The sequence below is a fragment of the Electrophorus electricus genome, chromosome 26 (assembly GCF_041902795.1).
Source record: "Electrophorus electricus isolate QZ-2024a chromosome 26, ASM4190279v1, whole genome shotgun sequence".
Lineage (NCBI taxonomy): Eukaryota > Metazoa > Chordata > Actinopteri > Gymnotiformes > Gymnotidae > Electrophorus > Electrophorus electricus.
The window spans coordinates 337,127-357,604 of NC_137522.1; the positions used below are offsets into that span (position 1 = coordinate 337,127).

The 20,478-nt window shown below is 41.6% G+C and overlaps 1 protein-coding gene across 1 annotated transcript; it reads right to left on the reverse strand.

The window, feature by feature from the left end:
* Positions 1–83: 83 nt before the first annotated feature.
* Positions 84–20,200, reverse strand: ly75 (lymphocyte antigen 75). Its single transcript, XM_027018339.3, has 35 exons — positions 19,992–20,200; positions 18,823–19,191; positions 17,519–17,692; positions 16,729–16,884; positions 16,107–16,223; positions 15,141–15,284; positions 14,827–15,027; positions 14,377–14,549; positions 14,148–14,255; positions 13,961–14,049; positions 13,675–13,841; positions 13,234–13,439; positions 12,776–12,918; positions 12,609–12,690; positions 12,347–12,418; positions 11,262–11,379; positions 10,981–11,016; positions 10,720–10,889; positions 10,538–10,605; positions 10,368–10,444; positions 10,131–10,267; positions 9,914–10,022; positions 7,282–7,436; positions 6,952–7,081; positions 6,622–6,854; positions 6,315–6,474; positions 5,953–6,114; positions 5,697–5,819; positions 4,662–4,847; positions 4,342–4,565; positions 3,945–4,125; positions 3,515–3,673; positions 3,134–3,256; positions 2,822–2,983; positions 84–2,618 (listed from the first exon to the last, which is right to left on the reverse strand). Exons 1-35 carry the CDS (start codon positions 20,089–20,091, stop codon positions 2,443–2,445), a joined length of 5,190 nt encoding a protein of 1,729 aa, XP_026874140.2. The 5' UTR covers positions 20,092–20,200; the 3' UTR covers positions 84–2,442.
* Between the last annotated feature and the right edge of the window lie 278 nt (positions 20,201–20,478).

Sequence of the window (20,478 nt, forward strand, 5' to 3'; positions counted from 1 at the left end):
CTGTGGCAATTTACCATCGTCTAATTGAACAGATGATTTTCAAATTAGCGGAGATAGAACGTAGCATAGGTTATACGCACACGTCACCAAAGGAAAACGCTTTTTTAATGAATTTTGTCTATGGCACATGCGCAACAGCCTTTACTATAACTGTGGACAAACAAAAACCAAATAACCAACAACATCAACAACAACAAAAATAAAAACGAATAACCGACATTATGACAATTTGTCTTTAAATTAAAATGAATAATGTCTTGGAAAATGTTTGCGTTCCTGTCCAAAGTCCTTTTTAGGGGTATTTTGGATAGTCCTGCCTCCTGCAGCAGGTGCCAACAGCCATTTTTAACGTCAGTGACAGTAAAGAAATAAAGGACGTATAATTGACAGGGATAAATAAATCCTGTTTTTAAAAGGTGAAATGGGTGACTATATTAGTCTATACAAAAGCAGTCAAAGAAACAGATGCCATATCTGGGAGGCTCTGTCTGTGTTCGTAATAAAGGAAAGGGTAAAAATCCAAAAGCATAAATTATCATAAAACAAACACACACCTGTAGTGACTTTAGAAAGTAGCCTATACTCTCCATTACCCTTAGGCAAAATCTGTTCAATTTTACCATTAGAAAATAACACATCAATATTTCTGCATTAGGCATGTCATTTGAAATCAACCAACATCTGAAGAGTATATTCAGTGATTCCATTTTACATATTTCAAATCTGAAAGTTCCATGTTTTAGGCCTCAGATGTCGTTCTAGCACAGAATCATTTAGCAGGGTCACAGGACCTTTAGTAAATGGTTAATTAGCTCTCTCCCATTTAAGCCTCTAATCCGTGACTCAGGAAACTAGCCCCCTTTCCTCGAATAATGTGAATATCTTTTAAAATGGAGGTTAGTGCCCTCTAGGGGTTGATGGTTCATCTATCATTAGTCTTTACTGTACCCTGCACCCTCCCCTATCCAGAAATAAAAGGCACCAGTTTCTGCACACTATTCACCTATTGCCATTCCAACCACAGCACGTTACAAAAAACATATTCAAATTTTAGACAGAAATGATTTACTGAACAGTGGTTATTGTCTTTGAGAAAATAGTGTCAGGTACCTACAATATTTTCACTTTTTAATCAAGTCATTGGAAAACCTTAACAGAGAGACAGGATCACAATAGCTTACTTTAAACAATTTAGGAAGAATCTTTGGTTTATATATCTGAAAAGCATAAGATATATTTAGATACCTACACAGCACCCATCAGTGATGTTGGGAGTACTGCCATGTTTGCAACAATTTTTCAAAAACTCTAAAGCAACTTTCCAAAAGTCACTCCCTTTGTGCTTAAACAATGCAAAAGCAGTTAGTAAGAAAACAAAACAGCTCTTTAAAGTGCATATCAGTAGCTCTGAGTGCATAGGAGAGGTAGACTCCATTTAACTCAAGTCTCCTCGTCTCACATTAACACTTCGTTAGGTCCTACTTTATATTAAGCATATTGTACATTTGTCTTACTGTAGACTGACTATAATGAAACATTTATGGTACTGTGAATACTTCTCAAAATTGCTATAGATAACATGCATGCAACATGCAACTGAGGTTTAGGTGGCAGGTTATAACATGGCAAATTATTCCTGCATAATACAAGGTGCACATGTTTTTGTTTGTTGTGCTTTTTATACTTTTAATAAGACTTCGGAGACCTATAGTAAAGTGGGACCCAACAGTCTACAGGTTTTGACTAGTTCTAAGTTTGGTTCTGAAGCGCACCGACAGCTACGGCCTTGGTGATAACTATGCTGTAATGTAGAAATATAATTATGAACTGAGAACATTAAACAGTGGCAAAGACAGACAGCATAAACAGCAAGAAACAGTCAGTGTATGCTGCGCAGTAGTTTGGGATTATGATGCAGAAAGTGCATAAAGTCAGCATTTGTTGAAAAAAAAAACATTCAGATCAAAACACATCTTTAGTATCTTAATTAGATATGTAGAATAATGGAACCCATCACTCTCAAAAGAAAGAAAAAGCTTTAAAAAAAGATCCCAGATCAACATTTTTGAACAGAATGGCAGTCAACGAGAGCCTATTCAAGAGCAGGAAACCCTGTTAGACCAGAGGAGTAATTGAGCAGAGCTGCAGAGCACCTAAACCCTGCACAAACACATTAGATACTGCAGCACGGGCAACACTTGGCCTTCTCTTCATTAAAATTTACAAATTAAGACAATTCAAATTAAAATAGGGACAAGTTATGCATATCTACAAAAACACAAAAAACTTACAAAGTGTAAACATGAAAAGTGTGTAGTTGACAGCAAGCATTGATAGTGATAGAATAAATTAGCTAGTCTTGTTACAACACTTTGGTTTGGATACATCTGTCTGTAGCACAGTGGTGCGTTTGCACTAAACGTCACAGCAGCAGTGTGGTGCTCACTCAGTCTCTGCTATCATACTGGTGCTGTCTGCGTCGTCAAAGTTCCTCTGGTAGCGCACTGTGGAGAAGAAGTGCTGCCGCGTCCTCTTGTACACGATGAAGAGCACCATGGTGGTGAGGCAGAGGAGTACAACGATGAAGAAAACCAAGGCCACGGGCGTGCCCTTCGATTCTGTGGCAGCATGCAACAAGAAACAGCCTTCAACTCAACCTGAGGCATACAATGTGATCCACTATCAAATGCTAAATCCCTGACTGTCTTGTGTATAAAGCCTATGCCATCACTACACTGTGCTAAGGATGTGCATGAGTGTGTGGGCATGCATACATCTGTGTGTGTGCGCGTGCGCATGTGTGTGGCCCTGGATCACTCACTGACTGGTGCCTTGCACACAACACGGCTGTGGCTCTCTGTGCAGTTGGCCGTGCTCCACGTCCCGTTCATGGAAACCAAGACAGCACAGCCCAGCTGGGGCTGAAAGTGGGCCCAGTTGGAGAACTCCATAGAGCTGCCATCGATCCAGCTGGTGGCTTTATCTGCACATTTCACGGGATTATCATCAGTGGCTTGCAGCACTGCTTCATTAATCTCCGCATGATAATAATAGCAAATAATCCCAGTGTGTCGAGAACAGGAGGGAGTACAGGGCAAAGAGCAAAATGGGTTCTTGCTGGAGTTACTGTTACCTGTAGAGATGGTGTTAAGACCCAACCAGACGCGACTGGTGATGAAGGGGTTTTCAGCTACATGTCGTGTGACGAAGTCATTCTCGTCCATGTTCTGAATGGTTAAAAGCTGAGACGAGGAATCTAGCAAACCAAACAAGACCCATTACGCAGAAAATGAATCGTTTAACTGAAGGACTGACAGATCGAGAGTGTTTCCTTTTACACAAAGAGAAACCTGCTTTACTTTTCCTCTTGAAATGGGGGAAACATTTATACTTTCCATACATACAGAGAGAAGTTCTCACATGGTGCTCTATGGTTGCTACATTAAGCATACTAATGTCATGTAAAATGCTGGAATCAAATTCACATGAAAGTCACACTGTGACCAAACTGTACCCAGTTTCTCACAGACTCTCCTGGCATCCTCCATGGTGTAAATTGAATAGTTGTAGAGGGTCATGTCGATGGCATAACAGTGAGCTTCATACTGGAGCCATGAAGCCTGCCCATCACTCATAGGACAGTTACTGCTGAAACGAGTCGATGTTTTAAGATCTGATAAAATCAAAAAAACAAAACACCACAAAATAAATGCAATACACAGTACAAGGCATAAACAGAAGCCAGTGCTTTCTTAATTAATCTTAGTAGGTTAAGCTTCACAATATTTCCTCAAAGTAATAATAATGTTTGACAGAACTAGCTATTGCCAGGTTAACTGAGAGAGCGCGCGCGCGTGTGTGCGTGTGTGAGAGACATGCTGGTTACACCAACAAATTTCTCCTGCAAGTACATTTATGTGTATGTATGAATGTGTGTGTCTTACTGCTGATAGTGCGGTAACAGATGGCTCCTTCCAACTCAGCATAGCAGTTGACAGCGTACCAGCTGCCTTTAGAGTCCACGTACACACATTTCTCCTCAGAGACAGAGCCAGTACCCATAAACCCTTGAGGCTGGAACTGCAATGACGTCCCATCTGACCATTCATAGGGCCAACTGTTGAACTATAGGAATGGACAAGACTCCAGTTAACACCAACCATTCATTCATTCAACATGTACAAACATTACATATCCATGTACCCATATATTAAATCCTTAACATTATTTTTTATTTTATTCATAAATACAGAACAAAAATAACAGTCAGTCAATAGGCCATCTAACCAAAAAAAAAAAAAAAAAAAAAAAATGAAAACCAGTCTAGACCCGATGACGTACATCTTGCCTGGAGAGGCCAATCCAGAGGGGGAATCCATCTCGTTTAACGATCAGAGCCATGTCTCTGTTGACGGTCTCATTGTGAACGCTTGCAAGATGGTCACCATCACGCCTACATTCCTCCAGGGCCTGATACCAATTCACTTTCTTGGCGAGCACACGGAAGTTGTATCCAGGTGGAGAGTCCACATCTATAGGCCTCAATCGGTATTCATCTTTGGGATCTTGAGGTAAAACAGACAAACACTGAATATGTGCTGGTTTGAACGAGAATATGTTCATTCCATTCTCAAAACCACAACTGTCGATTGACGTCTTACCATTTTCAATTTTGCACACCACAATGGTCCTCTGCTTGAATTGTGCAAAAACGCGCTCATCCTGGATCAGGTCCCACTCTCCACTCAGACTGAGGCCAGCCATGAAAGGCTCGGTTACATTTGGTCTTCCAGATTTCCAATTGGAGTACTGAACGTTGGTGTCATCATACCACTTCATCTGATTACCTACAGGAAGCCAATAAGAAGAGCATGGAGCATGTAGCACACCACCTCAACTACCCCTCACAGCTGCTTTAAGACAGAACATGTAACGGTTGTGCGAGAACTGTAAATAAGCACCGACATCGAAAGAGAAATGTTCCACAAATCTTTAAATGTAAAACTACATTATTTATTTTAGTACATTTCTACACTGATAGCTATGCCATTTATCCTAGTGAATTTCTACATGTTATTTATATGAAATGCATTTCTAGATTACTACAGTGTAGAGATTCTACATGAATATCTGTGTCATTTATTAGAGTGAATTTCTACATTTTTATATGAAATGCATTTCTAGATTAATAGATACAGTGTAGAGATTCTACATGAATATCTGTGTCATTTATCCTAGTGAATTTCTACATGTTTATATGAAATGCATTTCTAGATTAATAGATACAGTGTAGAGATTCTACATGAATATCTGTGTCATTTATCCTAGTAAATTTCTACATGTTTATATGAAATGCATTTCTAGATTAATAGATACAGTGTAGAGATTCTACATGAATATCTGTCATTTATTAGAGTGAAATTCTACATGTTTATATGAAATGCATTTCTAGATTAATAGATACAGTGTAGAGATTCTACATGAATATCTGTGTCATTTATTAGAGTGAAATTCTACATGTTTATATGAAATGCATTTCTAGATTAATAGATACAGTGTAGAGATTCTACATGAATATCTGTCATTTATTAGAGTGAATTTCTACATGTTTATATGAAATGCATTTCTAGATTAATAGATACAGTGTAGAGATTCTACATGAATATCTATGTCATTTATTAGAGTGTAGAGTCTACCTTCCTTCTGTCTGTACATCCCCAGCCACACAAACTTGGCCAGGTCTTTGAAAGGCTGAAGCTGCGTCTTTATAAATTCGTTCTCCTCCTCGTTTCGAATGGTCAGGATATCTCCCTTTCCAACTTAAGGCATGACAAAAACAAGTCTAATGCTTCAATAAGCTCTCACAAATATCACATAAACAACTAAACGTTTTAATTAAAAGTCATGAATTAAAATCCATTGTTGCTATAGGCAACAACCGGTCTCTCGTACCAAGGACCTCGCATGTTGTCCGGTCACTGTTCTTCTCCTGCTCCTGCCACCTCACAGATGCAAGCAGAAAAGTGTAGCAGCTGTTTTTGAACGGGATCCAGTTGGGTCCGTTGTTCTCATGTGGACATTTCATTACATCTTCAGAAGGTGTGATGTGCTCATCTAGTTTATCATTAAAGACAGACCCATGTTATCACAAAAAGCACGATGTTGCATAACAGCCTAATTACTGTACTGAATCCATCCCTTGTCAACCGAGTGTCTCAGCAAAGTTCAAACTGCTAATTTACTCCATTTCGTTACTCTGATTGCCGACATCTGAATAAAAGTGATAAAAACAAAACCAGTCTCAGTGCTCGTACCGTGTGGGCTGTGGCAGAAAGCACCTCGCAGCTGTGTCTCACATTCCGTGGCCTTCCAGAAGCCATCAATATCCAAGTAGACACAGCGCCCTTCAGTGACCTCCGGGCCCCAGCGACTGAACACAGTATGGCTGTGATCCGTCCAGTGGTACTGCTCCTCCTGGACAAACAACATGTGGATTTTTAAAGCTTAAAGAGAATCCCAATGGGTGAAAAATCACCTTCCTGCTTGAGCATTTCAGCACTGCCACAAGGCGGTGACAGTGTGGGTGTGTAGTGTGCCCACATGCGAGTCACAGACGCTTACATCTTCACTAAACAGTCCAATCCACAAAGCATGGCCAACTTTGTTCACATGCACAGTGAGCATAGCCTGCAGGTAGGTGTTGGGCACGCTTGCCAGGTCCATGCTGGACAGCTTGCATGACTCCAGAGCTTCGTACCAGGTCATGTTGCTCCCGTTCTGCGCCAGAACCACCATGAACGTGTGATCGCTGGCTTGGAACTTGTAGTCTGTCATAACTGCAGACTCCTGCTTATCTGAGATAATCAGAGCAAATCAACACCAAAAACACCTGTTGTTTTTAACAGCACAAGAAGCTAAAGTTTAAACTCTACAATGGCAGGACAGTGTTACCTGTATAGTGTTGACACATGGTGAGATTTTGCTCATCAAAGCAGGATGTGTAATCCCAGGTACCCAACATGTCAGAGTGGACATCGTTATACATATAGGCACATAGTTCCAGCCTGCCCTGTTCAAATCTCTGACATACCAAACAAAAATATAAGCACATTTCATGCTACAAAATTTGGATAATTTAATTATTGATGAATATTCAAAATGTCACTGAGGTATTTTGCACATTGTTGATGATGATGATGATGAACACAACACTGTTAGAGCGATGTTTTGTGAACTACTGGCATCACTTCCAATATGTTGGAGAGAGAAGAAACCACTTGCATTGATATGCATGGGCCGCAGCTGACCATGGAGCAGGGGGTTAAAGTTGAGGTATGTGACTGGTGAACTGTCCACCCACTGTGTGTCATGAAGCCTCATCATCAGACCAATCCAAAGCTTCTGTGGTTCTACTGCTAAAAGACTGGTGATGAAGTCTGTGGAGTGGATGTACGGCGGGAGTGAGAGGCCACCATAGGCCAGTGGAAGAAGAAACTACAAACTTACAGTGGGAGTTTAGAAACTTGAGACTAGATCAATACTGAACTTCAATCAACATTCATTTGTTATGATGGTTAAGGTTACAGTAAAAAGTTGTCAGCCTATGTAATCTATGCAGTAAAAACAAAAGAAAATATTTTGTGGCCAAAGGCTGAGACACAAATTTTGGTTTTCACAGTTTGCTGCTTCAGTTTTTATGGTGGCAATTTGCGTTAACTCTAGATTGTGACAAGTGATCAGATGAATAGAAATTAATTGCAAAGTCATTACCTGCCATGAAAATTTACTTAATGAGGAAAAATTACTGCATTCCAGCCACTGCATTTCAGAACTACCACAAAATGGCCTGCTAACATAATTTCAGTGATCTTCATGTTAGCTCAGGAGAAAGTGTTATTGAAGACAAGGCAGCTGATATCACCGACATGCTGATTAGAAGAGCAGACTGGTTACTTGAAAAGGCTGGTGGTGCTTGATGTTTTCTTCTGGTAACCATGGTTACCTGCAAGGAAACATGTGCAGTCATCATTGCACTGCATCAAAAGGGCTTCACAGGCAAGGACATTGCTGCTTGTAAGAGAGCACCTAAATCAACCATTTATCAAATCATCAAGAACTTCAAGGAGAGTTGTTGAATTATAGTGAAGAAGGCTTCAGGGCGCCCAAGAAAGTAAAGCAAGCGCCAGGACGTCTCCTAGAGAGGATGCAGCTACGGGATTTGGTCACCACCAGTGCAGAGCTTGCTCAGGAACGGCAGAAGGTAGGTGTGAGTGCATCTGCATGCACAGTGAGGAGAAGGTTTTTGGAGGACGGCTTGGTGTCAAGAAGGGCAGCAAAGAAAAACAAGGACAGACTGCCATTCTGCAGGAAGTACAGCGATTGGACTGCAGAGGACTGGGAAGCCATTTTCTCTGCTGAAGCCCCCTTCAGAATGTTTGAAGCATCTGGACAAATGATTGTTTGGAGAAGAAAAGGTGAGCACTACCATGAGTCATGGCAACAGGCTTCTCATCCAAGGGTGTGAGTTTGTTCAAAATGTGACCTATGAACACTGCCAAGAATAAGGAATGGTATCAAAACATCCTACAACAGCAAATGCTCCCAATGATCCAGGAGCAATTTGGTGATGAACAATGCTTTTTCCAGCAGGACGGCGCACCATGTCACAAGGCAAAAGTGATAACTGAGAGGCTTGGTGAACAAAACGTTGAAATATTAGGTCCATGGCCTGGAAACTCCCCAGATCTCAATCCCATTGAGACCCTGTGGTCAGTCCTCAAAAAGAGGGTGGACAAACAAAAACACAGAAACTGTAATCGACTCCAAGCACAGATCAGGCAAGAATGGGTTGCCATCCGTCAAGATTTTGCCCAGAAGCTGATATCCAGCATGCCAAGGAGAATTGCAGAAGTCTAAAAAAATAATAATTGCAGAAGTCTTAACAAAGAAGGGTCAACACTATAAATATTAAGTCTTTGTTTAAACTGGATGCATATGTCAATAAAAAGATTTTAAAACTTGTACAATTATAAGCGTTTAATTATAAGCACCACTGTACCATATAAAAATCTGACAAAAGTATCTAAAAAAAAAAAAAAAAAAAAACCTGAGGCAGTAAACTGTGAAAACCAAAATTTGTATCAATCTCAAAACTTGGCAACGATTGTAGTTTATTTTGACAAAATAATTTGATTGGGCAAGAAACATTCCATGAGTGCTGATAGAGTATAACAGCACTGGGACTTTGAACTATACATGTATCACACTATTAACTGTTAATTACATTAATGATTGATACAACTATGATTCGATCTGAATCGGTAAACGTGATATTACTTGAGGTGTAGCTATAGTTACCATATACAACCACATGACCTATGTATCGGATCCTTGGACATGACTTATTTAAATTCATATGCATGCTCATCATATATTTACCCTGTCATTTCAATTAAACATAATGCATCTTTAGACACTACACAAGTTTGCAAACTATTTTGCTTGCATGGCTCTGTATAAACTTGTGTTCTGTTGTCCATTATTTCAGCATTAAATGATAACTAAATAAATTAAATTAAATAATATCTCTTACTTGAGCATTTGAGATCATCAAGCTGCTGTCAAAAAGTGACAGAGCTTGAATAAAAGGTTGAATATCAAGGTTGAAACATGCTGTCTCACATATGAAAGACTAAAAGATCACATATAATTGTCATTGTAATACTGATCTCAAGGTTAACAGGATATCTTCAGAAAATGTTTGCACACTGACTTGCTTAGAAATCTACTAATTGGAGCAAGTCTTCGTTTGACCTGTTTAAGCAGATGTGAACCTGCTCTGGTATTAAATCAACTCCTTTGTGTGCATTAGTGTTACTCCTTTTGGTGAGGGGAGGTTCCAGACATCACTCACCCTGTTCAGCCTGGTCTCTGATGGACAGGAGGGTTCCCCTCAGGGATTTGCATTTTTCAACAGCTGCCTTAAAGCTCATGTACTGAGGGTTTCTAAGTACTGTGTAGCACTGGAAAATGCAAACACAAAGACTTCAGCAAATCCAACCCACTGCACAGGGTAACAGAAAAGTAAATGAGGGACAGTCTCCCTATTAGAGAAAGGCCCAAACATAAACCTTGTCTCTGAAGGCATGGGTTCCATTTTCACATGGCTGGCCGGGATGGTGAGGCTCTTGAGTTCCAGCTTCTACAGATGTAACGTTCAGCGTCTCGCACACAAACGGCTGTTGAGCGGCACAATTTATCTGGAAATCTGTACAGCGAATGTGAGTTAGTGTTACAGGCAGACATTTGACTTGAAAAGGTTAATATTAATAACTATTAATGGCATTGTGGAAAGCCTATTGGTATACCTGGCATTAAGGAGTCTGACTTGAAGGAGGTGCATCTGCCTAAGAACACAGCGTTGTAGAAATGCATTCGAGAGTACCTAAGAACACAGCCATGGGGCAAGCACCTTAGTGCCTAGTACCTTAATGCCTAGTTATTTGGTAGACATATTAAGGGGTGCCCAAAACCTCACCAAAAAGGAACTAGAGGACTTGGTTCACGAAGATCCACCCACCAACTAACATCCTTGGATCCTGCATTCTAGAACAAATCATTGACAACAGAAATGTTGTAAACTCCTGGCCTGCCTGAGTAGCTCTGACACTGCCCCCATCTCTCCCTGGAGCAGGAGTGCGCCGATGTAAGGAGCACTACCTTAAAGAGCTGCTCCCGCAGCCGTCTGGCTGCACTCAAGGTCTGCGGAGCCGCCAACTTGCTCTTGTTGCTACTGCAGTACAAGCTGGCCTCCTCGAAGGACAGCTGTGGACTGGTCACAAACCAGAACTCCTGGCTGTCGATGAACACGGATGAGTCATGGTGGCCGTCTGTACCACATGCGCACAAAGTACAAAAATGAGCCTCATTTAAGGGGAGGAGGGGAGGCACGGCAGAAGAGGAGTCATGGAAGTACATTACCTGGATTGTACCAATCTGGATTGTGTGGTTTTATACCTTAAAAAAAGCAAAAAGAAGAAAAATCTTTAAAATCATCCAGTGTCAAACAGCCTGATATTATTTGGAAAAACATTTAGTTTTCTAACCTCTTCCAAATGGTGTGAGTAAGAAGTATTGGGAAAAAGCGCCCAAACGGGGGCATATTTATTTATCTACATTCTGAACTTATTGGTAAAGCCTGTTGAACCCCAGACAGATATTTCCATAAAAAGAAAGCATTCCCATGTTTGTGGGTGACTTACCCCGGGGGATCTGACACACCCACTCCAGATGAGCGTCACAGTGGAAGGGTCGGTGGTAAAATGGGCGAACTGGAACATGGTAGAAGAAGGGCCATAGCTTCAAGTTTCCTTTCAGTGTCTGGTTTACAAAACACAGATACAGGTACACACACACAAACACACACACACACACACACACGTCTATATGTATGTACCACTCGCAAATAGCAGATGTGGCTGTATGACCCTACCAAATGCTTCCAATGGCTGGAAAATGTTGGACTGAAAGACAACACAGAGGCACTAATCATGGCAGCACAGGAACAATCTCTGAATACAAGATCAATAAAGGCTGGGCTCTATCACATCAGGTAGGACCCCGAGTGGGCTACACACACACACACACACACACACACTATCAAATATATATATATATTTTATATATTGTACACAAACTAATGAGGCAATGACACACCGCAGACCAAAAAACAGTTCTGCAGTGAGGGAGATAAACCAGTAGCCTAGAATGAAGCCCACAGAGGCCAAGGGCTGACGCAGAATCTGAGCTCTTATACAGAGATGTCAAACAGCTGGAACCCACTGGCCAAAAAAACCCAACAGACTCTTCACATCGGACTGTGCCTGCTTTCATTTAGTTTCTACATGAGGAACTGCATACCAGTGTGATGATTACAGCCATTAGTGACCTCTGCTTGGTTCCACTCAGTGATGCTTTTCTGTAACCACCCACTCCCAGCTGTGGCCCTGTGGGAAGCCTGCCATGACTAAGCCAGAGCGCCGTCCACTGATTGGCCAACATGCGCCATGGACGAGAAATGGGTTCCTATCCATTACCATCCCTCCCAGTAAGCCCAGCATACGACTGAAGAGCTGGGAGCAGACTGAACCCCTCACTTTCATCTTCCACTAATGGTTTCTAAACAGTGTACAATAGACACAGAATAAATATTCCACCATCCACGGTTTAACAACAATAATTCCATATTAGCACCTTAACACCCAACAATAAAGTCGCATTTTCTGCAAGTGCCCCCGGTCAATAACACTGGTGCAGTTCTGAATGTGCTGGAATGATCGGAGTTCACCTTAAACGCCGCACAGTCTCTGTTATACTCGTCATCTTCATGGAAGTCTTGGGGAAAGATCATCATGGACACCTATTACAGAGCAACAGGCACTGAAATAAAAATGTCAGAAATCTCTCTGTATGCAAAAGAGGATAAAACAGCAGGCAAGTGGTGTGCATTTCCAGCACTGCTGGAGGACTAAGAAGAGGTAACTGCATCTGCCTAATTGCAGGAGGCTGGGAGCTTTTGAGAGCAGGTGCTGTTGTTATTGGTGACTCACAGGACGGCCATCACTCCACTCCCAGCTGTTGTCGTTGTTTGGATTGCGGCGATTTAACCCCACCCAGAAAAAGCGATCATCACTGCAAGAACAAAGCACCTCGTCAATGTGCCTGGTCATACGTAAATGTACACATGCGTGTGTTCGTGTGTTCGTCTGCGGGGTACCTAATGGACTCTCTCATGATGCTGTGTAGCGCAGTCATCTCCTGCTCCTCGGTGAAGCTGGGCAGATGAGCTCCCAGCTCCTCACAGAAGAGTTCTGCCTCCTTCCATGTGCGCTTGCGACTCAGTCGCTCCTCATGAAACACCTAGACGTGCGCCAGGGTTAGCGGAGTGCACCACAACTACAGTCAAAACTCTACACACAAGAAAACTAACCATCGTGTAAAAAGCCTAATTGAAGTATAAAAAAAAGAATATTTAGTTTTTTAATTGTGACGCCCACATAAAGCATGATAAATACAGCATCCTGTACATCACTACGAATGCATAAATGTTATAAAGTTTTGAGGCAGAAATCTGTAGTAACAGAAAGGCAAGACTGTGGATGTGCAACCACTTCCACTTTACATGATGACAGACATTCTTGCATGCACACGCACCTACTCAGTGCACACACACACCTTGTAGCAATACTTGATTCCCTCTCTGGTGACCCATCCCGGGGCACAGAGGGTTTTAAGATCAGGTGTTGGTTCAGGGGTTGCTGGAGGTTCATAAGTGATTGGTCTCTTACAGATACTACCAGCCTTAAACACAGTGCAGTTCTCCACAGACCACTGACCCACTGGAACAGCCGTGGACAACACTGCACAACCTCCTGCTTTAGCTGTAACACAAACACACACACACACACACACACACACACACACACACACACACACACGCACACACGCACACACACAAACAGCCATTAAACACTACTGATCAAACAAACCAACAATACCAGAGTTATAGCTTTAAATAAGCATGTTATAAAATATGGTAGACCAAAGACAGTTTCTCCTGATATTAGAGTTTGCAATTGCCAGCATTCTAATTCCTAATACACAAGTGAGCTCAACCTGGTTCTTGCCATCTCCAGTTGACAAATGCCACTCTTGCTTGTCCGGTCTGGCTGAACCACTGGTACTCTCCCGTTCCCTTAGAGTCCTGCAGACCCGTCCAGAAATACAGTGGCTTACTGCTGATGAACTCCTTCAAGAGACCGCTGACGAAGTTTTGCTCAAACCTACACACATGCACAAAGGCAGCAGGAGGGGAGCATGGGTAATTAAACAACAGACAGAGCTAGACCTGATGATCAAACTTCATTGGAATTCTACTGTTTAAGAGCTGAAAACACATTACCTGTCATTAATGGTAAGTTTACAGCTGTTCTTGTAGGAAACCTCCCGGGTGTCGACCTTGTAACAGGCATTTCTGTACCTCCTCCAATTCTGCACAAATGGAAGCGGAGAAACAGAGAGATAACAGCATTCGTGCTTATTTCTAGCCCTTCATGTCTGCTGAGCAGGAGTTTGTACAGGGGACTCACCTCGTCTTGTGGACAGTCGGCATCTGGCATGCTCTCGTTTACTGTGCCATTCTTCTTACACAGGAAAGAATTTGGTATGTTGCAAGACATCACAAACCATGTGTGATCCTGGCCAGGCAGGGGAGAGGGTCAGAGAAGGCTCAGGGTTAAATCTCCCATGGTGTGTACACCATATCTGTCCCCTTTCACTGACTGAGCAGTGAGACTTCAGGGTAGCACAGTGCCATACCTTGTCAAGGGAGACCACACAGCTTGTTCTGTTGGGGATCAGCAGTGAGGGCTGAGTACGCGCCCAGTAAGTGAAGGAAACTTCTGTTCCGTCTTCCCACCTGAACAGATTGGTGTTGCTATCGGCCTTTAGACCTATCCAAGTGTTCCCTGTATATGAAGCGTTTCCTGCATCTAAAACAATACATATACACATATACACATGCACGAACACACACACACACACACACACACACACACACACACACACACACACACACACACACACACACACACACACACACACACACACACACACACACACAGAGCATGTTACAAAAGGAGACCTTCATTAGTTCCCTGTATGATTTCATAATGCCTCACAAATGTCAGAGCTCTCGCACAGTGGCACTTACTTTTTTTTTTTTTAGACAATGTGTGACTGTGACTCTGTGTGTGTGTGCGCACGCACCAACTTCAAGCTGTGTGCTGAGGATCTCGACTTCCTCCAGACTGTGAAAGCTGGCTAGCTGTGCTCCGTACTGCACACACTTCTGCTGGGCACCTTCGTAAGACATCTGCTCCCTGGTGTTTGTTCCAAAGAGCCTGTAGCAGAAACGGCGCCATGGGACCCAGCCATCCTCACACTCTGTGGGCTTGTTCGCCACTTTACCTGCACAGAGAAATGGAGAGATCAGCTGGGAAAGGAACAGAGAGACTTCACATATGCTGATCTCTCCCAGAGGCTCTCCTGGAGGTCAGGAGGGCACCGTCTGCAGGAACCACCTGTAGCCTTCGTCTGGGTGGTGTTCTCCTTCTTTTCACAGATGTACGGCAGCTTCATTTCACATCCCATGGCCCAGAAACGCAGGTTCGAGTTAATCACTCCACAGTCTTTTGTTTGCAAGATGGAGCTGCCCCAAGATGACCCTGGCAATTGATACATTCATTAGCCCCCACGAAAGGTTTATTTTACAAAAGTAAACATACTGCTTTCTCCTTACCATAATGCATGATTAAGAAACTTTAGAGGAGCTATATCACCAACAAAAATGACTAAGACAGTCAGTTGGTGTCCCCCCCCCCCCTTAGAAAATACATGGGCAGAATAATTCCCTCACAAATATATTAAGACCCCATTCAAGCAGCTGACTTGTTATTCACACACAGGGACACTATAAGCAGACAGAAGTCACACAAAACACGCATCGTCCAGATCAACAGTGTCCTTGGCGATAATAGTATCCCATTGTTTCTAAAGCAGAATGCCACAGAAAGGTGGTGGGACTGTGCCATCTCTAAGCCTGAACAACGGCATACACTGTGCGCTGTGTAACAATAGCAAAGTATAAAATAGCTTGGCCCCTATAGATTCATGAAACTGGGAGATTTGTTGCTTTTAACTTTAAAAGTAGGTTGAGACCAGTTAAATTGCTCAAAAAAAGTCAATAGAATCCTTTTTGTAGGTACAAGATATACAAAGTAAGAATATTTAACATTTTAAATAAACAATTAGGCAAACAAAAAATTATATAGAGAAAATTCTGCTAAAGCATTTAAGGACAGTAATATACATGAAGCTAAATAAATAAACAAAATAGTAATAAATAGGTTTAATTAGAAATTACTTGTGTGTGATATAAACCACTGCTTCCTATTTATACAGCATGAAACTAAATATGTTTAACAAAGTAATACGTAGTTTTAGCATAGTCTTTTGTAAGGCTTTGGGAAATATAAGACTTGGATTACCTGCTTCCCATGGAACATAAGCTAGTGGTGATCCATCTGACCACTGCCACCCCTGCACCCAGTCCAAATGGTTCAGTCCAACCCACAGCTTATCTGGTAGGTCCCTCCATGCTTTAACTGCAACAGCACATAATAACTATCGCCAAGTGCCAGAGACAAATCCAAAAAGCATTAAAATAATTATTTTATTATGTAAATGTAGTATACTGCCAAACCAACATTTATAGCATTGTTATTTATAGCATGTTTCACATATAAATAGAACCAAAGATGATCTAGGAGACCAAAACTGTCCTGCTGTATGACTTCAAAAAGGTTAGGATGCACAAAATACTAGCCGCCAGTGGTTGTGAGGAAGTGGCAAATATCACATTACAGTGATGAGTCTCAAATGATTCAACATTGGAGAACAGGGAAAGGCAGAGAGAAGACAACAATCAGAGCACACGTATGTGCAGACGTTACCTGGTGAACCACACCTTACATGGTTTACATTAATGAGAAATAAATGTTCAAGTTACATAAACATTTATTTGTATAAACAGAACAGTTAAAACACTTAGAACACCTGCCTGAAGTGTTAAATAAACAAGTAGAGTAAGTATAGTGTGTGCATATTTACATATCTGCAGGTCTTGAACACTTGATACACTGAGCAAGTCTCCACCCTGACTGCGACAGGCATCCCGTGCCTCATGCCAGGTAACGAGGGCTACAGAAACCACCTGGTAGCAACGGCCATTCAGAGGGGGACCCCATAAAACACCACACCCCTCCTCTGAAGAAGGAAAACAGATGTGGGGGTATGACAGAGAGAGGGGGTGGAGAGAGAGAAAGAGATTTTTGATGGAAACACTCATGATTATCAACTAAACTTTACAAAAATCATAGGAAATTTGATTTGATTGAGACTAGATGTTTCTAACTAATAATTCTTCTTTTCTGGTGTTTGCTACACAGTGTTTTACTACACAGTTTTGTGCGTTGCTTCATGTCTAAATATTAAAAGGTATGCAACAAAACAATTAGTTTCACAGGTTTGATGTGAACCAATCTAGACTGAAATTTGTATTTGGCTCAGGACCAGCTAAGAGCACATTTTTTCAAAGCATTTTTTAAAGTATTTTACAATTACAACATTTAGCTGATGTTTTTATCCAAATCGACTTACAATTATGTAACACAACTGAACACAACTTGAGCAATTGACTGTTCAGGGTCCTGCTCAGTGCCCAACACCTGGAAGTGGTGGGACTTGAACTGGCAACCATCTGATTACAAGTTGAGTACATTAACCACTGAGCCTCTATAGACTCATTGTGCAAAGAATTTAACAGCCAACTGCTAACTACCACTTAAAATTGATTTACAGTACAGCATAAAATGAAACTTTTATATGATAAAAAGCTCACCATATTTGAGACAGCTTCCCCACATTTGATCCTCGTCATAGTTATCTGTAGTGGCGCACCACTCTAAAGGATGGGTGGTGTTACCACGGAGACAGCTGTGGTGCCAGGTGCCATTGTACAGGAAGGGGAGCCTGCAGGGTGCTCCTTTAGCGTTACCACCGGTGGTATGCATTGCTGGAAAGACAGGAAATCATGAGTTTATCAGAGCCGGAGAGAGAGAAGGAAAATGTGTGTGCGTGTGCGCGCGGGAGTGTGTATGCGTATGTGGATCTGTTGCAGCTGTACTTAAAAGCTTGGTCACTGCACAAACAATGCCATTCAGTAAAAATAAACAAAGGGAACATAAACCCACTGAAATCCCCAGAAATACTTTGCACCTGCTCTTAATTACCATCTTATTTGGTGCCTCTATCCATAGGTGCATTAGGTGTGTAGTTTTATAGACTACAAAATTACAATCAGATATCTTCTAATGGCTGTATCCTTATAAATATATCGTAATACCACAAGTGACAATTTAATTACACAACAAACATACCAGCAATTCTCAGAAGCAATAAAGACCACCAAAGTTCAAAAGAGAAACCTAAAGTAGATTAGAACTTCTTTCACTACAGTATGCTACCATATTTGGTTTATGAAGTATGACTCAAAACACACGCTGCAGAACGCTGTAAACTCCACTGCACTAGTAGAAGTAAACATAGAGAAAACTTCTAACCAATCACACCTTCTGAACACATACAGGTTTATATGGCGCGCAAAAAGCGTAAGCCTGACAGTTTAATAAGAGAGTTATTATCATACAGACAGTAACAAATAAACAGTCAGTAAATGAGAAAAAATGGTTTGGTCATAGTGGTAACAATGTATTTGCCTGTGAAAACTACAACAATAATCCAATCAACACCAATTGTTCAGACAATGAACTACACAACCATTTGTCATTAATGACTGCAAGTGTCTTTTGGTTCATTTTCAGGTACAACGACCATAACGAGTGCTCACTATATTAGTTCCTACACTATAGTAATTCATTCTCAGATGCTTTTAACAGTCAACTTTCACTTTCCTAAAATCAGCTCATTCACCAAAAGGTCACAGAAAACATCACAGAAGTTTGTCAAGGACAAAACATGTGAGCATCAGTCCGTTAATCTCTGAATACACAGAAATCACCAAAGAAGGACTGGTAACACAGCTGCTGCGTAGCTACACCTAATAAACAGGCAGCTTATCATTGCATGTGTGTCCAGTGTAATTAGTGCACACTTGAGGGTGTATGTGTGGCTAACATCTTTTACCTTGAAATGGTTGATCGCAGATGGTGTCAGAGGTTCCTCCCCTCACCCAGGAATCTGGCGTGTCCCGCTTGGCCATGACGGAGCCGTTGTGGGTGGTGGAGAGCTTCATCTGGTGAATGGTAAGGATGGAGCCGCCTAAGCAGTTCCACCCCGACAAAGGCACGTTGGAGCAGCTGGTGAGGGAGAATGTTTTTGTGAGAATGTCCAGAGCCAGGCATGCTGATGAGCCGGTGTGGAACAGCTGATGCTCTGCGCCCCACTTCCACGGACGGGTCGGCTCCTCCGAACACTCGCCCAGGATCAGAGAGCCCTGCCGCGCCTGCAAACATTTGCCTGTTCCTTCATGCTGGATGGCGAAGGCGTCATCACCTGAAGGAAAAGAGAGACAGACAGACAGACAGACAGACATCAGGGCACCAAATTAAGCGGTTTTGTGTATTTTTGACCTATTTAAGGCCACACCTCAGCGATCTCAAAGTTTACTGATTTTTTAAAATTTTCTCTAACAGATAGAGAAAATCTCAGTTGAAAAAATATCCAACATACAGAAAGACAAACTATTACTGTCTTGAGCTATGACAGGAAATTTCTGTAATTCACTTTAGTTAATTATCTAATAGTTTAGCTGCCACAGTTAGAGATTCTAAAATTAACCTGCAATTTAATCCAGAAAATACATAATTGTACAGTTGTACAGTTGAGCTGAATGCTTCAGAAGTTTACACACGTACAAAATGTCTGTCTGGAATAACCATTGTGACTTTCGTTTTAAAAGTAGAGGTGAGGTTCGATGTTCGGGTCATGAGTGGGAATTTAAAGAAATAATCCATGTTGTCTGACGACTGAACAGGCGTGTTACATTTCAAATGCACATTTCTAATTCCACTATATTAGCTATCTTAGCTATATTTAGGCAAATATGAATTGAAGCTTAGGAGTTGAAAATCTGAAGTATCGAGCTAAAACTGGTAGTTAAACAGGTCGTCTATTATAGTGAAGAAATAAGGCGTTTATATTTCGTCCAAAGTAGTTATTCAACAAACTTTCACTTTACCAAGAAACCAACACAGGGCTTGGGCGCGTCTGTTTGGACAACGTTAAAACAGGTTTTCGCCAGGGCAAACAAATATTGGACTATAACGTAGTGTGGGGCAGGAATGCGATCTTACCCGTCACTATACGCGTCGCGTTACTTCCGAAACGAATCGCAGTCCCTCCCAAAAGTAGACAGAGTAAAGAACACAGCAGCGCTTGGACAGGCTGGCACATTGTTACAAAATAAAACACTTCCTAAAGTCACTCGTCTCCCCCAGGAAAAGCATTTAGCTACAGCGATAAGCTCCGTCACTGACAACTTCCCGTCCCTGGGTAGCTCCGCGCAGCTTGTTATTGCCCTCAGTGGAGCTTTGTGATTCGTCAAATGCCAAATACGTAGTGTAGTAGACCACGCCCATAAAATGAGAACTCGCTGAGAACACGGATAAGCCATTTGCCTAAATACATGGAAATAAAGACGCATCTTGAATCAGCATTTTACTGTTAATATGTGCATTATATGTACATAAAATGCCCGAATTGATTTGCCAAACATGCTACAAACATTTTATACTTCATAACTAATTTACTAATGTAAAAAAGTAAATAAAGATCGCTTAG